A 22,337-nucleotide genomic window follows, 5' to 3' on the forward strand; every position below is an offset into this window, starting at 1 on the left:
CGTGACCGAGCACCTTGAGTTCACGTCGCCCGAAGCTACATTTCTTCGAGTTGAGCTGAAGGCCAGCTCTTCGGAAGACGCCAAGAATGGCATCAAGGCGATGGAGATGGCTCTCGAATGTAGAGGAAAATACAATGACGTCATCGAGATAGCACAAGCACGTCGTCCATTTCAAGCCGCGCAGGAGAGAGTCCATCATGCGCTCGAATGTTGCGGGCGCATTACACAAGCCGAAAGGCATCACCTTGAATTGATACAGGCCATCGGGAGTGACGAAGGCGGTCTTCTCCCGGTCCCGTTCGTCGACTGCGATCTGCCAATAACCGGAACGAAGATCAATGGACGAGAAATAGCTGGCACCGTGCAAGCAGTCGAGGGCATCATCTATCCTGGGGAGCGGGTAAACGTCTTTCTTTGTAATTTTGTTGAGGTGTCGGTAATCAACGCAGAATCTCCATGTATTGTCCTTCTTTTTGACAAGCACGACAGGCGACGCCCAGGGACTGCTCGAAGGCTCTATAATGTTTTTTGCTAACATCTGGTCCACTTCATCTTGTATGACGCGTCGTTCTGAAATGGCGACTCGATAAGGTCTTCTGTGAATTGGGCGGGCGTCTCCGGTGTCGATACGATGTGTAACAAGGGACGTTTGTCCTAAGGGGCGGTCACCAAAATCAAAAATATCGCTGTACGAATTCAGAAGACTCGTAAGTGCTGTAGCACGGTCAGGGCGCAAATTAGGTGCAACCATTCCTGATATGCGAGCCTCCGGAGATGGGGACGGTGCAGGTCGTGTCGACACTTTAGCAGTAGGGTCAGGCAAAAGAGCGGCAACTGTGACATCAGACAGTGGGGTCAGTTCGGCGAGAGTAATGCCCTCAGGAAGAACGTGCACAAAAAGGCCGAAGTTCAAGACTGGAATGTAAGCGTTGTTATTTTCTACGTGCACGATGTTATGAGGGAGAGCGATTCTACGCTGCAGTGTCACGTCGGTTATGGGGCAAACAACGTAGTCGCCATCAGGAACGGAGGGGAAAGGCGTCATGAGCACATACACTGCAGCTTCTGGTGGCAGACGAGTAAATGTAGAGGAGCGGAGACGGAGCGTTGAAGTATCAGAGGCCTGTTTGTCAGGACAGAGTGGCAGGTCCAGATGAAGCAGTCCAGAAGAACAGTCAATGAGCGCGGAATGTGCAGTTAAAAAGTCGAGTCCTAATATAACGTTGTGAGGGCAACTGGTGAGGACTGTAAATAGCACAGGAATATGGCGGTCGGCAATGGTGATTCTCGCAGTACACATACCAATCACAGTAGCTGTGTTGCCATCGGCAACACGAACGGTAGATGAGGGAGCGGGTGTGAGGACTTTGTTGAGGCGTTGACGGAGCGAGGAACTGAGGACGGAAATGTGGGCGCCAGTGTCAATAAGGGCACAAACTGAGACTCCGTCCACAAGAATGTCAATGAGATTACGTCTGGGTGCGAGGGTCAGTTCCGAATTGACAGTCCGGGTCGGTAATGCAGCGTCACTTCCGGGCGCTGCATTCGCTAGTTTCCCGAGTAGGTGCCGGCGTATGATTGAGAGGAGCCGCGACCAGGTAGCGGGGAACGGGATCGATGAGCCCGGGGAGATGGAGATCGGCTGTAGCGACGAGCAGGTGGGACGGTTTCGGTGCGAGGTTCATCTGGTTGAGGAGGAGAGTGTGTAGGTCGATCATAGGCGGAGCGGGGCTCCTCTGGTGGGGCGACAAAGCGTCGAGGTCCATAGTAATACCGACGGTCAGCGTTGTAATAAAAGCGAGGGGTGGGGAAAGTACGGCTACGGCAATACCGCGAAGTGTGGCCGGCTCGACAGCAAATGAAGCAGATTGGCCTGTCGTCTGAGGTGCGCCACTCTGCAGGGTTGTGACCAAGGTAGCGACGTGGGGAGGGTGTGCTGGCGGTTGTAGCAGCCACTAAAGGAACAGGGTGCGATGGTGGCGGGGGCTGCACGGAGCTAGAGGAGAGGCCGACGTTTGCAAGTTCCTGGCGGACAACGGCCTGTATCATGGCAACGGTGTCGGGCAGCGGAGACGAGAGTGGAGCAGGAGTTAGGGCCTCAAGTTCTCTGCGGACGATCCGAGTCACTGTCGTGGGATGGGAGGGTTGGTGCAAAGGGGCCAGGTCATCGCAGGATGAAGTAGCCGCCGTGTTCGGAAGACGCTCAAAGCGATGTACGAGACGTCTTTGTTTAGCCTGCTCGAATTTTCGGCAGACTTGGAGCACCGAGTCGACGGTAGAGCAATCCATGCAGAATAGGATGTGGAATGCATCATCCGCGATACCCTTGAGGATATGTCCTACCTTGTCACTTTCCGGCATGGAGGTGTTAATCTTGCGACACAACGCAAGCACATCCTGAATGTAGGCGAGGTAGGACTCCGTGGGGGATTGAACACGAGAAGAAAGTTCCGTTTTTGCAGCCAGAGCGCGTCCAATTGGTTTCCCGAACAAGTCCTTAAGCTTGCGCTTGCAGGTATCCCAGGTAACGAGCTCTTGTTCGTGGTTTTGAAACCATGTTCGAGCTGTTCCCGCCAAATAAAATATGATGTTAGCGAGCATGATGGTGGCGTCCCAGTGGTTGTTGCGGCTGCAGCGCTCATACTCATCAAGCCAATCGTCAACGTCTGGATTGTCGTCGCCATTGAAGACGGGAGGGTGGCGTATTTTCGTTAGAACAACTGGCTGAGCCGATGTTCCCGCGGTGGTAGGGGTTGTTTCGGAGGTCATCGTGGCTGTTTGAGACGTGTTTGTGATCTCAGGTAGGTGGCGGCCGCTTCGTAAATCCAGGTTTTCGCAGCGTAAATGGACTAATCGGCGCGTACGGGGATCTTGACTCACCTCCACCAAGATGTAACGTGGCAAGGCTAGTCCGCGAAGGTTAGTCCAGGCTGGCACCGCACACAGAACACAGAAACACAGCAGCGTCGACCTTATTCTATCATCAATCGTTGCTACCACTTCGTCTTCTTCTGTGTCACTGTTGCTGATCGTTTTCATCTTCAACTTCCAGCGATGCAGGGCATATATGTCACGATCAGCAACAGTGACACAATATGATTACAACCTTGCAAGTTCTAAGCACAAGCAATTTGTTTCGTGTGGCATATACATATATGTTTATAGGGAGCAAGCATGTAAATGAAAAATACATAGCGAAACATATTTTGAAGCAAAAGCTTCGTGCTCACTACAGTGCCCAGTTTGAAATTGGCAAACAAAAAAATTCTAGAAAAAGCAACATGAGATTCAGCAATAAGGCTGCGAAATATTAAAAAATAAGTATTTAAAAAGTATCAAAATAGTACTTGTAAAAGGAACAAACATAAAAAGTGGCCAACAAAAATTAGTTCAGTGCCAACAATCTAGGTCGAAGAATTCGCATCTATAACATATACCGTCGTTAAACACACAAGGAAACATAAAAACTGGAAGTAAATAAGGATTGTAAAAATTATAGCCTAACAAGTCGCCAGCAACAGAATTTCTGTCTACACAATGAATGTTCAGTAACACAAAAAATAGAAAACAGGTATGCACAGTTCAAATTTGAAGAGAAAGCTATAGAGGCCTGCTTGCTACGACGATATACCACAGGCGAATATTTTCTCAAAAAAAAAAAAAAAAGCTTCACAGAGTGCTGGTACCGTATTCATTCAAATCTAAGCCAATGGTTTTTACTGAAATTCCGAACACAAAACTGAGGTGTCGGCTTAGATTCGAGAATGTGGCTGTGCAATCACCATCACCATCGTGGTATTGTGCATATGGCTAGTGTGCTAGCATGTCCATAGACTCTCCGCGCGATTCTTTCGTGCACTTTGCTTCACGACGTGATGGTGCCAACAACTAAGCAGTGTCATTATACTGCTGTTTTCAGGCCGAAAGCTCGTCCAACCTTCAAGCACAGCGAAAGTACGGCGTGGACGAAACAAATATTGGCCGCTGGCTAAAACAACGGGACCAGTTGTTCAACTGCGCTGCAACCCGAATGGCATCTTCCAGACCCTGCAGAGGTCGTCACCATGCGATGGAAGAAGTCGCTCAGTTTTTTTAGGACGCAGAAGGCAGGAGCACTTCCTGTTACGACAAAAATTATTCAGGCGAAGGCAAGGGAGGTCGTGAAAGCACAAGGCATCCCCCGCACTACGTTCAAGGCAAGCAGAGGCTGGCTTCAAAGGTTTATGAAGCGGTTTGGCTTCAGCCTGCGGCGACTAATGTCAGTGTGCCAGAAGCTGCTTGGAGATTTTGAAGAGAAATTAATTTCTTTTCAACAATATGTGATAAAGAAAAGGCTTGAGAAAGGGCATGGACTTGGGCAAAGTGGAAATGCCGACTTCGATATGCCCATGGCGTACACAGTGGCCGAGAAGGGGTCAAAAGAAGTAAAACTATGTACTGCGGGCTACAAGAAGGAACGTTCTACTGTATTGCTCTGTTGCACTGCCAATGAACGGAAGATGCCATCGTATAGAGTCTTCAAGTGGAAGACTCTTCCTGCGAAGGAAGAGTTTCCGAAAAACGTCATCATTCGTGCGCACGAAAACGGATGGATGACCGCGGCAATGGTCGAAGAATGGATTAGGCTCGTCTGGCAACGTCGACTAGGTGCATTGTTGTGTCGGGATTCCCTTAGACTTCTACAGCGGATACCTGATGGACAGCGTGAAGACTGCACTCTCACGAGGTGGGACATATGTGGCTATAATGCCTGGCGGTATGAACAGTCAGCTTCAGCCACTCGATGTCGCCATCAATAAGCCCTTTAAATCTAGAGTAAGCGAGTATCACACTGATTGGCTGATTGAACAAGATCAGGAGCTCACTCCAACAGGTAGCATTAAACGCACATCGCTCAGTCAACAGCGTGCGAAGATATTTCCGCGGAGATGATCGTGCTGTCATTCCGTAGCTGCTGCCTCTCAAACGCACTGGATGGTACCGAGGACAGTGCGCTGTGGGATGAAGACAGTGACAACACAGCCAGCTTCATTTGAATAAACATCTTTCTTGTTCAGGGTGGTCTCTTTCGATCGGCTTGCATTCGAGGTTTTTTCCTTTTTCGGGCTTGCAATCGTAGCCGGCTTAGATTCGAGAAAATACGGTAACCGCACAGCTTGGCTGCCAGCATAAGCCCTCCATGTTTTTGCAGAGTATTCTTTCAGTTTCAGTGCTACACAAAGATATGCAAGATTGCTGGTGCAAGAAATGTCATTCTATAATTCGGCTCAATAAAAAGGAAGATATTTTATGCAGACAGTAAACCAAAAACATCTGGTCAGCTCTGCCATTAGTACTAAACAAATCTCTGTTCAGGTAGCTCGTAACCACCTCTCCAAAAAACACGTACCCTGGCAATTCAACTCAAAAGAGGTAACAGGTAACAATTTTTGCACAGTGAGTAGCATCACCTAAATATTTATCATCAGACACTGTTGACCCAAGTACATCTACATTCAATGTCAGCCCCTTCCCTACGATGACCAAAGGTACCAGTTTTCTTTTTTTTTTTCCCAAATTCAACCAATTTGTCCTTAAGAAAGGGGCCAATGTTATGCACTCTGAAGAAAGACAGTATAAATGCAGATGTTGTGCTCAAGACAAAAATGCAAGAAAAGAGTAGGGCAGCAAGAAGAGACCAGCTGCAGGAACTTAAACGTGGCGCCATCTCTTGGGCAGTTTCATGATGTCCTTCGCATGCATTTCCTCTGTACACAATGAACTGCAAAAAAATAAAAAAAGAACAGCAAAAAGAAAATTATTACCCAGAAAAAAGCATAACCACTCCAACACACTACCATAACTGTCAAAGTGGAAAGCGGAAGGTACAACAAACTTAAAAATAATATAGTTAGGCTACTTCCCTTGATTCCCGAGAGTTGACCTATACCAGGTACCATCCAAAATTTTTGTGCAAAGCTGTGCGATTTGTCACAAAAATGTGTCGCACAGAATAAGAACAGATAAGCTTGATCAAAGCTCTGCTGCAGCCAGAAAAATTTTACGGAAAAATGGCAGACCTATGTAAGGGCCACATTCTGTTAAAATAGTGCAAAAAATGCAGCCTTTATATGAGTATATACAGCGTCTGTAATAAAGGGACTAGAACATCAATATATAGGAAAGGCTATTTCTCTTGAAACTGCTTTAGGAGCCTAAGAATCAACAAACAACTCTGCATTCAGGTATTCAGGGGTATTCAGACTGGATAGTCTGAATACCCCGAACAGTCGCTTAAAATGACAAGCCAACAGAACAATATCGGAACGACTTTGCGATGCTTCTTATCTGCATAACTTGAGATGAGATGACTCTGGTGCATCTCTGAGGTGACTTTTGTTCCAGTGTTGGTGTCACTGTTACTAACAGCATACAGAAAAATTTAGTCACTACTACTGTGCACGTATTGGTTAGATATTCACATGCATTTTCTTAAGCACGACCTTGACCTTGACAGTGGTCACGGGCCACTTCGTGGCATAGTGACTATGCCCCAAAGTCACATGGCAACTACCAGGCTTAACACAGAAGTCTGACCTCCATATTTTCCTCAAGGTGAAACTGTGCTCACGTGACCTTGAACTTGGCCTTGACAGTGGTCACGGGCCACTTGGTGGCCTATGTGACTATGAGCATGATAGATGTGACAAGAAATAAGTGCACTAGAAGCCACATGAGGGTCCATTATATTGTTTAACCAAGTGTATATATGGAGCAAAGGAGTCTTCACTGTTTGCGTTTTACTGTTCACCAACCACGAGCCTTCATTCCAAAAGAGCAAAATCTTGGCCACTCATAAGACATTTCTGCGTGCAAGCACATATATGCACACAAAACTTCAACCTGACTCTGTCCAGCACATGTATGCAATTGTAGTTTGTACACGGCAGAAATATTTGAGTTGCTACATACTACAGTGACAATGAACAGGCTCAGAAAACAAACACCTACGATTGGCATTCACTCGGAGCGACTGTTCTTCCAGTGCCTGCAAACATGAAAAAGAAACAAAAGTGCACTATCATGAGCTCCAGCCATCAAAGGTCACTTTCAAAATGCTTCCTTAGCCAATGTGCAAAAACTATAAAGATGTCGCATATAAAGTTTGCAACTTTCCTGAAAGAATGCAAATTCTGAGAGATGAGAGCTCTCCTCTTATTTCAGACTGAATTCAACTGTTCATAAAAAAATAGCCCAGGATTCCTGCCATGCAACATCTGTGGGGTACACTGTTTTCAGGTATCGCTTTTTTCAGAATTTTGAGCATAAAAAAATGAGCGATATTTGCCTGAAATCAGTCAAATATGAGTAGAATGATATAGTGTATTAGAATGCATCTATCTTAGAATACACTAGAGCAAACAGAATAGAATAGCAGAAGGGTTCAGCAATAAAAACTCACGAGATGGCGCTGCGTGTACAAGGAGTGCTAACAGCGCAGTACAGATAGCTTGGCGAGCGGTTTTTATCGCCACAATTTGTGTTGGTTTCGACATAATGGCACAATCTTTGCCGTCGTTTTAGAGGCACTGATTAGAAAATTTTGCTGCTTAGATACCACAATCCTCACCACAAAACTGTGAAAGTTCATGCCTAATCATCGTAGTTCCTTATAAGTGCGGCTCCTGGTTGCAAAATAAAAACTGCAAATGCAAGAAGACAACTGCGTCCAGCATAATAACATGGAATGCTGTTAAGCTGCCCTTAGAAGATCACGCATTTTCTGAATGTACAGTGGGAATTCAAATTTAAATTAGCAAATTTATGTACAATGTCATTATTATGTTGTAATCTTGCATGAAATAGGCAGCACCCTTTCAATAAGGCGCCGTGCCAAATGCGGCGCGAAGCGGCACCTTACTGAAAAGGGCCCGCATTGTTGCGACGAAACAAACTATACGGGTGCATCGTACCCATCAGGCAGATAACATCAACCTGCATCGCAATTAGAAGCTTTCCCTCTAATTAGTCTGCGAAACATTCTGGGGGCTTCGCTCTGCATGCCAGGAGATAAATTCCGATGTTGAAAAATTTTAATTTAACGAACTGGACTTCCTTATATCGAGGTCTAGCTGTATCTGCATAGCTACACTCTCACCTTCCAACTACTGCAATGTCACCGCAATGTCACAAGTAAAAGGTGTCTGATATGGGGTAGTGAGGAACAGTTAACAGAAAAAGTTTTCAAAATTTTTTTTTGAGGCTGTGCGATCACTGCCTTGTCGTGGCGGAGGGGCTTGCGAAACTCGATGAAGTCGTGAGCTCTGCTGTGTAGGGTCACCCAAGATAGACAGGTCACGGCAGAGAGTTCTGACAAAATGTGATTCACTGGAGAAGGTAATGGCAACCCACTCCAGTATTTCCTGCCAAGAAAACCCTATGGCCAGTCACAATAGCATTAATGATATGGCGCCGGATGATGAGCCCCCCAGGTTGGAAGGCGTCTCACATGTTACTGGGGATGAACAAAGGGCGATTCCTAGTAGCTCCAGGACGAATGAAGCGGCTGGGCTAAAGCCAAAAGGACGCTCAGTTGTGGATGTGTCGGGAAGCGACCGGAAAGTCCGATGTTGCAAGGAGATATATCACATAGCAACATGGAATGTAAGATCTATGACGCAAGGTAAACTGGATATCGTCAAGCGAGAAATGGACAGATTGAACATTGATATCTTGGGTATCAGCGAGCTCAAGTGGACCGGAATGGGAGAATTTAACTCCGGCGACCATTATGTCTTTTATTGTGGGCACGAATCCAAGAGAAGGAATGGGGTCGCTCTCATAGTAAACAGAAGAATGGGCAAAGCAGTGCTAGGGTACAACCCCAAAAACGACCGAATGATTTCACTTTGGATCCAAGGTCACCCTTTCAACATAACAGTTATCCAAGTCTATGCACCGACCACTGCTGCTGAAGAAGCTGACGTTGAGAGATTTTATGCGGACCTACAATGCCTTTTAGACCACACCCCATCATCAGACGTCGTTTTTCTCATAGGAGACTGGAATGCTAAGGTCGGGAGTGAATAAATATCCGGAATTAGAGGCAAGTTTGGTCTTGGTGAGCCAAATGAAGCTGGGCAGAGGCTAGTAGAGTTCTGTCAAGAAAACAACCTGACCATAGCGAATACTCATTTTCAACAGCACTAGAGGCGCCTGTACACATGGATTTCACCGGACGGTCTGTACAGGAATCAGATCGATTATATTATTTGCCGGCAGAGATGGAGAAGCGCTATACAAGCAGTAAAAACAAGGCCTGGGGCCGATTGTGGCACCGATCATCAGCTTCTTGTTGCCAAAATTAAGCTTCGATTGAGGAAAACGCAGAAAACTAGAAGGCCTTTCAGGTATGATCTGGATCAGATTCCATTAGAATATGCTGTGAAAGTGAGGAATCGATTTCAAGAATTAGATCTAGAAGACAAAGAGCCCGAAGAGATGTGGACTGATGTTCGTGATATAATACAAGAAGTTGCTACTAAGGTAGTTCCAAAGCAAAAGAAATGCAAAAAAGCAAACTGGTTATCTGAAGAGGCTTTGCAAATAGCTGAGGAAAGGAGGATGGCAAAAGGTATGGGGGAAAGAGAAAGATACAAGGTTCTCAATGCGGATTTTCAGAAAATAGCAAGGAGAGATAAGAATGCCTTCCTGAACATACAGTGTCAAGCAGTTGAGGACAACAGCCAATTAAGGAACACAAGAGCTCTGTATAAGACAATCAAAGATATCAAAGGAAGCTTCTGTGCTAAGCTGGGCGTGATAAAGGACAAACGAGGCAAGGACCTCACTGAAGCCTCAGAGATAAAGAAGAGGTGGCAGGAATACACAGAAGAACTGTACAAGAAGGACCCGGATGTGCAAACCCAACATAGGACGGTTGTGATTACTGATCTCGAGCCGGGCATTCTGAAGAGTGAAGTTGAATGGGCCTTAGCCAGCCTTGCTAAGAACAAAGCTAGCGGAATTGATGGTATTCCAGCTGAGCTGCTTCAAAACCTCAACCACGACGCTGTTAACACACTGCATACATTATGTCAAAAGATTTGGACAACCCTGCAGTGGCCACAGGATTGGAGGAGGTCAGTTTACATCCCCATTCCAAAGAAAGGCAGTGCCAAAGATTGTTCCAACTACCGCACGATCATGGCGTCTTGCCCTATCAAGTCCTGGAGCATCAATGGACAAGAAGTGGAAGCTGTGACAGATTTTCTGTTCTTGGGCGCCAAGATTACCTCGGAAGGAGACTGCAGCCATGAGATTAGGAGACGCCTGCTTCTGGGAAAGAGAGCAATGGTTAGCCTTGACCGCCTAGTAAAGAGAAGAGACATTAGTCTGCCAACCAAGATCCGTATAACCCGTGCTATGGTCTTTCCAGTTGTGATGTATGGATGCGAGAGTTGGACTGTGAAAAAGGCTGACCGCCGAAGAATTGACGCGTTTGAATTGTGGTGCTGGCGAAGACTCTTAAGATTTCCTTGGACTGCCAGAAGATCAAATCAGTCGATATTGTCGACCATAAACCCTGACTGCTCATTGGAGGGTCAAATTCTAAAGTTAAAGCTCAGCTACTTTGGTCATCTGATGAGAAGAGAGGAGTCGCTGGAGAAAGATTTGATGTTGGGAAAGGTTGAGGGTCGCCGGAGAAGGGGTAGGCAGCGAACGCGATGGTTAGATGGCATTCTCGAGGCATTGCAGATGAAGCTATGTGATGTTAAGAAGATAGTGAGAGACCGGAAAGCGTGGCGTGACATGGTCCATAGGGTCACGAAGAGTCGGACACGACTGAACGCCTGAACTGAACTGATGATGTATAGTGACCAACACGTGAGAAAACTACTGTATAAACCGGAATATAGGTAGAAATTTTTTCCTAGAAAAAAAAAAAAGCAAGTTAAAGTCGCCCCTCATCTTATATAGCGGTCTTTAGCAGAATTTGAGGCACAGTCGGGCAACAAGTGGCGTGCCTGCTTGTGAACGGACAGCTAAAACCATATTGACATCCTGCAGTTGCTGGCGTTTTGTTTTTCCATCCCAAGCGCATTTATCTTCGTGTGCATTCTTTTGTTCGACCTATGAGAGTATAAAGTGGCTCTTTAGCAATGAATGGAGGCATATGGAGGCAGTTTACAGTGGCTTTCTAAAAAAAAAAGTGATGTTCACCGAAGCGAACGGCAACATGGCTGCTCTGTCAGCAACAGTTCGGCGGTTCGGTGTGCTGTGCCGTGGAGAAGATCAACTGTTCGCATGTCGCCTTTCAAGAAATGCTGCAAAAGCAACACGCTTGATGGAACTAGATGACACACACTCGGAGGTGGTGAGCAGCAGAGTCATCTTCCGACGACGCTGCTGAGGTCGTTTGGAGTGAGATAGTAGCGCCGGTGATGCAGAGACAAAGCTAATTTAAATATATGCGATTCTATACCTGTTTTCTTGTTTTATTTTTCCTTTTTTTCACTCCAAGGTAAGATGTAGACATATATTCCCACTCAACCTATAATATGGTTTATAGGGTACAAATTTCAAGGTGTGCAAACAGTGAGAAAAATTAGGAGATGTAATGCTCACAATATATTTCCAGTATTGCTTCATAGTTACAAGTTGAACGAGATTACGATTTATAACACAGCGATTTCATATTAATCAATTCGAGTGAACACCGAACTGATGCAACTGCGATGCAACATTTGCCTTTTTTTTTTAACCATTAGGTTAACACTGCATTGCAATACATAATGATATTGCCACCCATTCAATTATTTCATTTGGGTGGATGCGCCTGCGGCCGTATTGAACGGAGCACTTCAGAGCTGCAGCTCTTTAATGGCTGCGCGCAGTGTTGTAAAATGCTGTCCTAACATTTCTTGTCATAACGAACAAGGGTGGTGTAACATAACCCTTATAGCTACTAAACTGTCTCACGATACTGAAAGATACTGTTGATCTTCTCTTTTGATGTACTGCAAATAAGCTTTACGCCCATTGGCTGCCAACAAAGCGCCAAATTTAGAGATCGCACTTTTTTGCATGAATGGCCCCCGCAATTGCAACACGCTACAAAAATGCGAATTGCCTTTCCGCTCCCACTGTTTCTTCGCTGTTCTCTTCGGTTCACACTCTGCTATGAGATGCCACAAAAACAAAGAGACTCAAAGAAACAATCACAGAAAACGTATTGCACAGGGACATCGAACCTGCTCAACTTTAGCCCATATGAAGCTATGCCTCTATACCTGCCTTTTAAGTTCATGCTTGAAGCTTTTTATCACTGCTCGCTGCATCTCCAATGCGACTGGGAGAAGAGAAAGGGAGAAGTAGGAAAGGGGGGAGGGAACCGTGCAGTGGGGCGCGGCTAAGTCTGTATTCAAGTGTGTGCAAGAAAGATTTCTTCAGTCTCTTTCTTCACACCCACCAAAAACGCTTAGCTATAATCATAGCAGCTTTCAGGGAACCGACATAGAAAACAGAGTGGGGGAGAGAAACAGGATACGGACAAGCAGTGATGAGGTCGACATGCACTACAATACAACACATCAACTATACAGGCAATTGGCTACCATAGCATCAGCTGCAAAGATTGTCCCATATCTGATAGTACTGTAATTAATAAGCATAATCGTGAAAACAAATGCTGATTGTTGAGAAATACTCATATCATTGCTGCATGATAGTGAGAAACATGCGTGTTAGCTAGGGCGCATGCTTGCAACATATGTGTAATCCAGTTTTTATAGTTACTTAATCAGCATCACATTCAAAACACAGCAATATCATCATAATTATTAACTTAATTTGCAATGCAACGGTATTAGCGAGGAGAAAACTGTACTATCATGACAGTGAACTGGAATGAAAAGCGCCGCTTTCTCGTCAAAAAAGAAAAACAGACTGATATCATGACTTAAACATTTGACAATTCCGAAGTAGGAAATAGTACCGACTGTCAAGAGTGCTGCAGCAATGATTTTGCTCTTTTCAAAGCTTTCAATTCTGCCAATGCACCCAGGGCAAAGCGGTCGGGCTATTTCTAAGTAAAGCAATATCTAATGCTGGCATGAGTAGGAAATAGTGCGCTGTAGGATTATATTCATCAGTAAACTGTCTTGCAGTACCAAACGAAACGGCAGTTTTTTTTTTTTTTTTTCATAACCTGGATAAGCGTCACGTCCATAGGATATCAGCGAAGATTCAATGACGCTTCTTCCGCAAGCATCACTGTTGCACGCTACAAACCACATGCAGTCTCTCCCAGCATTCTAGTAGGGGTTCTCAAACTGGGTTCCGCGGAACACAGGGGTTCCGCGGGCTGTCTTCTTGTGTTCCACGAGAATCCTCAGAGCTCAGGGCAAGCACTGCCCTCAAAGAGAAATTTAATGGTGAAGGCTTGGTGACATATTGGATGGGGACTGCTCCACTGTTTCCATGCCTCTTTGAAAAGGGCAGTGGACATTTTGCTTCCCTTTGCAACTACATATGCTAGTGAACAGGCATTTTCAGCCCTCGCCTATCTGAAGAACAAGCACAGGAGCAGTCTTAACCGGGCAACTGATATGAGACTGGCTCTGAGTGCTACTGAGCCATGCTTTGACTTGCTATTAAAAGGGAAGCAGTACCACCCATCACATTAGTATTTGTATTAATCTGTGCAATAAACATTTAACATTTGCAACTCTCTCTTTGCAAAAATGCACTCGACTACATTGCTGGTAAATGAGGAGAGTGGGGGGGTCCCTGGAACTTATTGAAGGCTTTTGGGGTTCCTCCAAGCAAAAAAGTTTGAGAACCCCTATAGTATACTATAGTACAGATAAAGTTGTTCAACAAAATGTTCTGCAACTCTCGTCCTTTCAGGTAGTACCAAGCGGCAAAAATGCAATTTAGTTTCATAAACATCATGATAATCCAAAGGAAATTCGCCGCAAACCTGCAATAAGTAGCATATAGGTTAAGCATCAATGTTCTGAAAGACCAGCCAACTGACCTGTCGTGTCTTGCCCGTGTGGACCCGGGGAAAACGTCACGTCGGCCTGTAAATAAAATGCAATTAATGGGTACCAGAAACTTGAAATATAATATACACAGGCCTCTCTGTCTATCAAAAAATGGTAATATCCAACAAGCACTCATAAAACGAGCACATACTTTTCTCACGCTAAAACCTTATGTTCATACAACAAACTTGGTTGTTTGTATATGCGTAAATATTAGTATTCCTGTTGTCGTCCTTTGATGTGCAATGAAAAAAAAAAAAAAAAAACACTAACCAATCAGGATGTTTCAGGAACGCATCAGAAGATCAAGCCCAACATCACAAGTGTGGTGATTAACAGTGCCCAGCAAAAAAAGAAAAGAAAGAAAGGAAGCATGACAAGATTACAGTAGCAAAAGGAACCACCAGGAATGTGAAAGCTTAAACAAAAGATGTGAGCAGTTCTAGAGTACCATATTTCCCAGCCCAGAAGCCTCATTTCATATGCTTCATCTCGCACTCTGTATGGTGCACCGGCAGCTCTCCCGGAAGCAACATTAATGAACCAATGAAACACAATTACTGTGTAGAAGCACAATTTATATAAGATTACCACGTCATGCATGATATGCACGAGGTGATAATGTTAGCTGTCGCTTGTGCTGAAAGTAACGACGAACAGGATCCTACGCAAAAGAGGCCTTACAAACGACAGAGTCCCTGTGGAACTTAACTTTTGTTAATGGTCCTCAAGTCCAATATGTACATTAGTTAGGAAACCCGGTAGAGAAATGTCAACAAAATACCCTGTGAACCAGTCAAAGCTGGGCGATACAGATTTTTTCCTGCAAAGATATCAACATTGTAAGTTACTTTACTGCATTAATTGCTGTCAAGTTTGTCATTTCATTTATGGCATAGCCCGGTTATAACAATTATTGGTTATAACAGTGGTATTTCTGTGGCACTTCAGTATGTTAAAAGTGGGCCTGGCTGTATTCAAAATTTAAAATATTTGCATACCCATAACATCACGCAAACTATGGCAAGGGGACAGCTTACAAAAGAAAACAACAGTGATAACAGGCCTATTCATAACGAATACATACGCACCTTCAGGCCTGTACTTCAGATGACACTCTCGTGATCCCTTGCACCTTTTTAATCTTTCAAGAGAGTTGTGCAATTCTTGAACTTCCTGCCTCGTCAAGTCATGAACTGCATTTCGCAACTGAAAGGGACAAAGTATGTTATAAGCAAATCAGAACCCAAAGAGTGAAAGGCTTGGAAAGATGAGAATGGGAAAGATGAGAATGGGAAAGATGAGAATGGGAAAGATGAGAATGGGAAAGATGAGAACGGGAAAGATGAGAACGGGAAAGATGAGAACGGGAAAGATAAGAATGGGAAAGATAAGAAGGCAGGTCATTTCTGTACTAACTGTTCGCCTGCAGAGGTAGGGTTGTAACTGCTTAAAAGGAGACCGAGGGCAAATTGGACTTGGCCTGGGCAGATAGATTACCACTGCAGTCTCACAACAGAGGTGCCAGTTTTACTGAGAAACCGAGCTATTTAATCCGGAGAACGCCAGAAACGTAATACTACTATCACTCGCCGACTTCACGAATAATCTGTCATGAGTTGAGACAAGGTCCCAGAGGTGAGGCCTTTTAAATCCAAACGATCATGAAGTCATTTGCAGTGTAGATGGTAAAAGTTTAACTCTTTTGTTACCACACCTATTCAAATCAATCGCCGATTTCGACATGTTGGAATCGTTTCTCGTGCACCTAACGCCACCCAGTAGTTAGTCTAGGCACTATACTTGTAGAACCAGTTTAAATTTTCCCACTCTGGCGACGTTCCGATTTTTGATGGACCTTTTTGAGAACTAATGACCATATGTTGTTGCGAAAGAGGGCATGGAGGCCATGCTTGAAAAAAGAAAACAACAAAAAAACCTGCCACTCGTGGTAACGCAGCATTATCCATACCTGCCAACCTGAAGATTTCAAAATTCGTAAAACCTCCGCAACGGGGGGGGGGGGGAGGGGGGCTGTTTTTTTTTTTTACTTCCCGAGAATTTATCTTTAGCGACACCCTTGCTCCTTGCTCACTCACCCACAAGCAAAATCAGTGTCCCGTAGAGTAATGAGCAAAAACTCCATTGTGTCTGTCACGATTTATTTTTGCAATGCTTTTGCAGTTGCTGACTTCGCCTGCTTCAAAAACTTCTCTGTGTAGGCTTGCTCAAAGCAGGTGCCACTCTGGTGTCCTTTCACCATCAGCAGACTTTCTAGAGTTTTCTCGGAAACTGATGAGCGAAACTCCGTTCGAGTTTTGTTGACAGAGCTGAATATTCTCTCACATTCAGCGTTACAGTGGGGAATGGAGAGTATGCCCAGCATAACCATTGAGATTCTGCGGAATCTGGGCGATCCGTCGACATCTCGAATGCTTCCCAATTGCGACCACTGTATGTCGCACCTTGGCTCATTCAGTATGTCTGCTGGAATCTGGTAAGCTTGTATGTTGGCAAACTCCACTTCGAGTGCATCAACTGTTTCTTCTCTTGTTTCACCACTCTGCTGGGGCAGAATAGCAGGAAATGCCATAATGAAATGGAGTACACTGCTGAATGAAGCAGTTTCTAGAGCCTGCACTTGGGCAACTTCAGCCATCTTCAGGCTGATGTCTTCCAGCGGGAACTTGTGGCGAATATAATCGCATGCTGCAGTGAAGTAGAGACGTTGTGGGGATTCACAATCCCCTTCCTCCATTATAACGCCCGCGCGTAATTAACACGCGTGATTACGCGCGCTGGCAGAGAGGTTGGCGGAGGAGAGGGCACGCTGGCCACCCCCCGCCGCCTCCCGGGACTGCGGCGACGCTGCCGCGGGCTTCCCTCTTTCCTGCCGGCGTAACCGGGAGACCTCCTCTCCCGTTCCGCGTCGAGGAGCGCGACTGTAGCAACTCGCTGGTGTTCTTCGGCGAATGGGCGCGCACGCGTGCGGTTCATGATTTCCGCCGAGGAGACCACCGCCGTCACCGAGAATCGCACACTGACCGTAGGCACCGCAACGGGATGTGAGCGAGAAGCTGTGTCAGGTGAGCAGACACTTCCTCTCACCTACTTGACGCGCTTCCCTATTAGGTGGTTGTTATTTCACCCCCGTACGCGGCTTTCGCTCGCTACACAGTGGTTGTTCTTAATTGCTATTCTCTTGCCGTGTACTCGAGCAGTGTAATAAACTTTTGTTCGAGTACGCAACTCGTGTTTGTCCCCTCTGGCCCGAACCCGCCGCAGTGGCGATTTCTCGCACCGCGGGTTGGGGGTCACAGCTCTGTCTGCTAGGGCTGGCACGTCGGGGCTAGAAGGCGACCATAGCGTCTAGTCCCCTCGTGGCGCATTCTCCTCTTACGAGAATTGAACACCCCCATATTTTGGCGCCCAACGTGGGCGAATGGGCGCGCACGCGTGCGGTTCATGATTTCCGCCGAGGAGACCACCGCCGTCACCGAGAATCGCACACTGACCGTAGGCACCGCAACGGGATGTGAGCGAGAAGCTGTGTCAGGTGAGCAGACACTTCCTCTCACCTACTTGACGCGCTTCCCTATTAGGTGGTTGTTATTTCACCCCCGTACGCGGCTTTCGCTCGCTACACAGTGGTTGTTCTTAATTGCTATTCTCTTGCCGTGTACTCGAGCAGTGTAATAAACTTTTGTTCGAGTACGCAACTCGTGTTTGTCCCCTCTGGCCCGAACCCGCCGCAGTGGCGATTTCTCGCACCGCGGGTTGGGGGTCACAGCTCTGTCTGCTAGGGCTGGCACGTCGGGGCTAGAAGGCGACCATAGCGTCTAGTCCCCTCGTGGCGCATTCTCCTCTTACGAGAATTGAACACCCCCATATTTTGGCGCCCAACGTGGGGCCAGAGGTGTGACAAATCGAGTGTCTGTGTGTGTACGACGCCGACACATAGACTAGCCATGGCAATGAGCAGGACTGACTTCTCAGTCTCTTCTAATACTGCAGTGGTGAGTGCACAACGGCAAGCAAGCAAAACCACCTTAACTGTTCTTATTGCGAGAGATCAGGAGCTGATCTCAGGAGCTAGCCACTGTGATCTTGTAATTTTCTGCGAGAGCAGGATGTCATACACGACTCCACCGCTCTGTAGCAGGGTGACGCGCGGACGCTGGTGTGATGGGCATTCTCTCGTAGTGTTTTGACTTACCATGCTCTACGTGAGGACTGTCAACGTTGTAGCGTATGTATTTTTGCACGCGCACGTTGATGGCATGAGAAGTGTTATTACTATCCTTTCTGCCGCGCCCGTTAGCCAGTTCGTCGCGATAGCTCGCAGCCTCAGAGAAGGGCCGGCCTACCCGGCTTCTCCGAGTTTAAGTGCTGACCGTTTTAATTCCATCAGTGCAGTGGGGAGCCTAGTCAGCCTTAAGGGAGCTTTAGGAAAGCGGTAGGATCCTGTTTTTTCTTTTATTTTGTCGATCAGTGTTCGACGGGCTCCGGGAGCCGAGCGGCGCGGCCGCGGCGCACATAAGGGCACGCTGGTATTGCTGCCTGTGCGGGCGCTACACAGCTTGTATTGCTGTGAGCGCGTTGGATCCCTGCCGTCTGTACTCCTAACGCACCTTGCGCAATCCTTTCCCCACGCGAAGGATACACATGAGTCCTTCGAGGTTGGTCACGCCACGCTGATACGAGCTATATCGCACGATGTGTGCATCGCTGAGCATGCGAACGGCCCTAAGACTTTTCTTCAAGTTGTGTCATTTCGCTGCCTAGTGATGTGCATGGTGACGTTGTCGAATGGGTAGAACTTCCTCTATAAGTTCGCAACAACGCCACGGTTGCTGCGTTGGGCACACGCCGAAGCGCGACAGAGCTGCAAGCAAAGATGGCGGAGCTAGACTTTCACAAAGCGCACCGCAATCCGAGCCCCGCTGCGTGGTCCGAGGAGGACGCACTCCCCCACCAGTAGGCAGCTGCAGCGAGAGGCAAGGCTTGGGATTTCGAGCATCGCGCCTCGTTACGACTTGCGCCCACAGCAGACGTACTCTGACCAATGCGCAGGGAGTAATTTCTTGTGCTGAATATAGATGGGACGCTCTGTTAATATTCAGCGCATTTTGCTTCCAGAGCAAGCACGCGCTTTCTCTTGGAAAAGATCGAGCGGGGGTAGATTTGAAAAAGAAAAAAAAAAATGTAACTAGGGAAAAGACAGCATTGCAGCCAGCAAGGAGGGGAGCCGGCGGAGGCCACGACGACCGTTGCAGCATCGAGGAGCAGGCCGGGTAAGGAGTGGCGTTCCCGCACCCAGAGCCTGCTGTCACCGTCAACCGGGCCAAGACGGACGGTTTCCGGTCGGCTACGGAGCGAGCCAGTCGGAGTTCGTGGAACGGGCCCCTGCGTCTAGCACGACGAAAGCTGCAGCAAAGAGCCCGCCTTGGCGCCGTTCGGTGCTCGCGGCCGTGGCTTCACCAGCGGGGGCAGCTTGGCGCCCCGCTGCCCTCGCCATCGGCGGCGTCAACGACGGAGGGAAAAGAGGCCGACCGGGAGCGAGCGGACGACCCGCTGAGGGGGGCCTGCAGCATGCTACGCAACGCGAAGACGCAGTTCCTAACCGTTCCCCGGCAGGCTGCCCTGGCTGACCGACGATGAATGCAGCAGCAGGCCTGCAGCAATCGACACTTCCAAGCCTGGCCGAGTGACGGTGAAGAAGCGGGACCTGCGGCCGCCGCACGTGTGCCAGCTCCAAGGTCGTCTCCTGTGGTCGTCGGCCTTGCCTCCCCCTCCGACACCCGTGGCTGTGAGCTGTCTGCAACTTTTTGTATATTGGCACTTTTCTTTGGGTTTAAACGGTTTTCTTTGTGTTTAAAAGTTAAACGGCGTTTAGCCGGCCCCCTCGATATATCCCTCGGTGAACGTGACTACTTTTAGCCGTACGGCGGTTTTAAGGAGGGGGGGGATGTGGGGATTCACAATCCCCTTCCTCCATTATAACGCCCGCGTGTAATTAACACGCGTGATTACGCGCGCTGGCAGAGAGGTTGGCGGAGGAGAAGGCACGCTGGCCACCCCCCGCCGCCTCCCGGGACTGCGGCGACGCTGCCGCGGGCTTCCCTCTTTCCTGCCGGCGTAACCGGGAGACCTCCTCTCCCGTTCCGTGTCGAGGAGCGCGACTGTAGCAACTCGCTGGTGTTCTTCGGCGAATGGGCGCGCACGCGTGCGGTTCATGATTTCCGCCGAGGAGACCACCGCCGTCACCGAGAATCGCACACTGACCGTAGGCACCGCAACGGGATGTGAGCGAGAAGGTGTGTCAGGTGAGCAGACACTTCCTCTCACCTACTTGACGCGCTTCCCTATTAGGTGGTTGTTATTTCACCCCCGTACGCGGCTTTCGCTCGCTACACGGTGGTTGTTCTTAATTGCTATTCTCTTGCCGTGTACTCGAGCAGTGTAATAAACTTTTGTTCGAGTACGCAACTCGTGTTTGTCCCCTCTGGCCCGAACCCGCCGCAGTGGCGATTTCTCGCACCGCGGGTTGGGGGTCACAGCTCTGTCTGCTAGGGCTGGCACGTCGGGGCTAGAAGGCGACTGTAGCGTCTAGTCCCCTCGTGGCGCATTCTCCTCTTACGAGAATTGAACACCCCCATAACGTACAGCCGAGAAGAACTGCTCTTTCTCATTTGAGGTCAGCGTCTCAACTACAGAGGAGGTTGTCATGCCAATGACGATGTCTTTATCATCTTTTTGATTCTCGACCGCTCTGTAGGCAACTTCAGGCAATGAATGGCATCCCTTGAGAACACCTGGCCGCACAAATCGAGTCAACAGATCCTCGAGAAGGCGGTTCAAGAGGCCCCTGAGCACATGAATCTGAGGAGCCTGCGACTGAAGTAGGCAGTTTGTCTTCTCAAAAAGAGGGATAACATTTTGGAGAAAAAGACAGCATGCCCTGCTTAGCTCCGATGACAAAAAAAAAAACAGGCGCTCTTCACGGGTCACGTGGCTAGCTTCTGCAGATGCCTCGCATTGAAGTTTCAGTTTCTTTACTTGTGGTGCAGAATGAACTCCTTTTCTTTTTAGTGAAGGTCCATCACAGTCGGTGCTTTTTTTTTTCAACACCTGCAGCAGCCTTGGGAAGGTGTGCAGCAGTCTTTGAGGCCGGCGCAGGATTCTTGGCGATTTGTAGAGAAGTCTTGGGAATCTGGTAAGACTCCAAAAACAAGCTCTGCTTATTACACTGTTTTGTTTCATTCAAGAAAAAGCTAAGTAGTGGTTTCCACTGGTCCAGCAGCCTCTTCAAACACTTCCCCAAAGACAGCCAACGTGTCGGCGAATGCTTCAGCATCTTCTTGACGTCGACGTCATGCAATCTTTGAAAGTCTTTTAGTCGATCTTTCCGCTTTGAGCTTTTCTCTAAGTAAAAAAAAATGTCAACCAAGGCCTCATCAACCTTTACAGGAAGACATGCAGCTCCTTTTTGGGCGGCCAAGTTGATGAGGTGGCATGGGCAACCAACCCCGATCAAAGCTGGTTGGGCCTCCCTCAATACAGTCGAAACGCTGTTTTTTTTGCCAATCATGACATGGGCATTGTCCGAAGACAATGCCAACAGGTTTTCAAGAGGCAAACTTCGGGACTTCATTTCGTCGAGAATCAGATTTCCAATTTTCTGACCCGTCGCTTCCCCTTGGATTGTACCGAGGCAAAGGAGGCGGCTTTCAACTCTACTGGTCTCTTTAACGAAGTATGTCGCAACAATAGGGTAAAGCTGCGTATCCCTATTGTTACTTCCGTCCACAGCAATCGAAAATACCTGTTTTTTTAGGGCATCCAGCAAAGGAGTCTCTGCGTTCGCGGCCATTTCACGAACAATTGCCGTTGTCTTCGTCCGTCCACAGGCGTAGCGTTTGGCTTCCTCGCACTTGGGGAACATTTTCCGGAAAAGTGGTCCAGCGTGATCACTGACACTGAGCGGTATGTTGTGTTCAACTAAAAACGCCGTGAAATGGCATTCTGCACGAATCACACCGAGGTCGCTGTCACTGCGAACAAAACTTGTCAGGCTCGGCTGGCTGTCCGCGGCTCGCACGTATCCTTGGTGCTTTTTCGAAGCGATGTGGATCTTTATGTCGGACTTGCCACCATGTGAAATGTTAACATCACAGGCACACGTGGTGCAAAATCCGAACTTCTCTCCTTTCTTAGACGGCACGAAGCACGGAAATTCTGCCGTGTACGACTTCAAAAATACTTGGAAGTACTGTCGCGGCTTTGAGCCCGCCATTGCACTGCGAA

General features: G+C 47.6%; 1 protein-coding gene across 2 annotated transcripts in view; it reads right to left on the reverse strand.

The window, feature by feature from the left end:
- Positions 1-5,040: 5,040 nt before the first annotated feature.
- Positions 5,041-22,337, reverse strand: part of Sulf1 (Extracellular sulfatase Sulf1) — a 72,057-nt gene continuing 54,760 nt past the window's right edge. For both annotated transcript variants that reach the window (XM_084602195.1, XM_084602194.1), the window contains exons 15-18: positions 15,122-15,239; positions 14,021-14,066; positions 6,991-7,027; positions 5,041-5,761 (exon numbers count right to left, since the gene is read on the reverse strand). In XM_084602195.1, the coding sequence (XP_084458321.1) occupies positions 7,000-7,027; positions 14,021-14,066; positions 15,122-15,239 (192 nt within the window). In that variant the 3' untranslated portion in view covers positions 5,041-5,761; positions 6,991-6,999. The remainder of the gene's footprint in view (positions 5,762-6,990; positions 7,028-14,020; positions 14,067-15,121; positions 15,240-22,337) is intronic.

Source organism: Amblyomma maculatum, chromosome 4, assembly GCF_055883805.1.
Source record: "Amblyomma maculatum isolate TAMU_Amacu chromosome 4, ASM5588380v1, whole genome shotgun sequence".
Taxonomy (NCBI): domain Eukaryota; kingdom Metazoa; phylum Arthropoda; class Arachnida; order Ixodida; family Ixodidae; genus Amblyomma; species Amblyomma maculatum.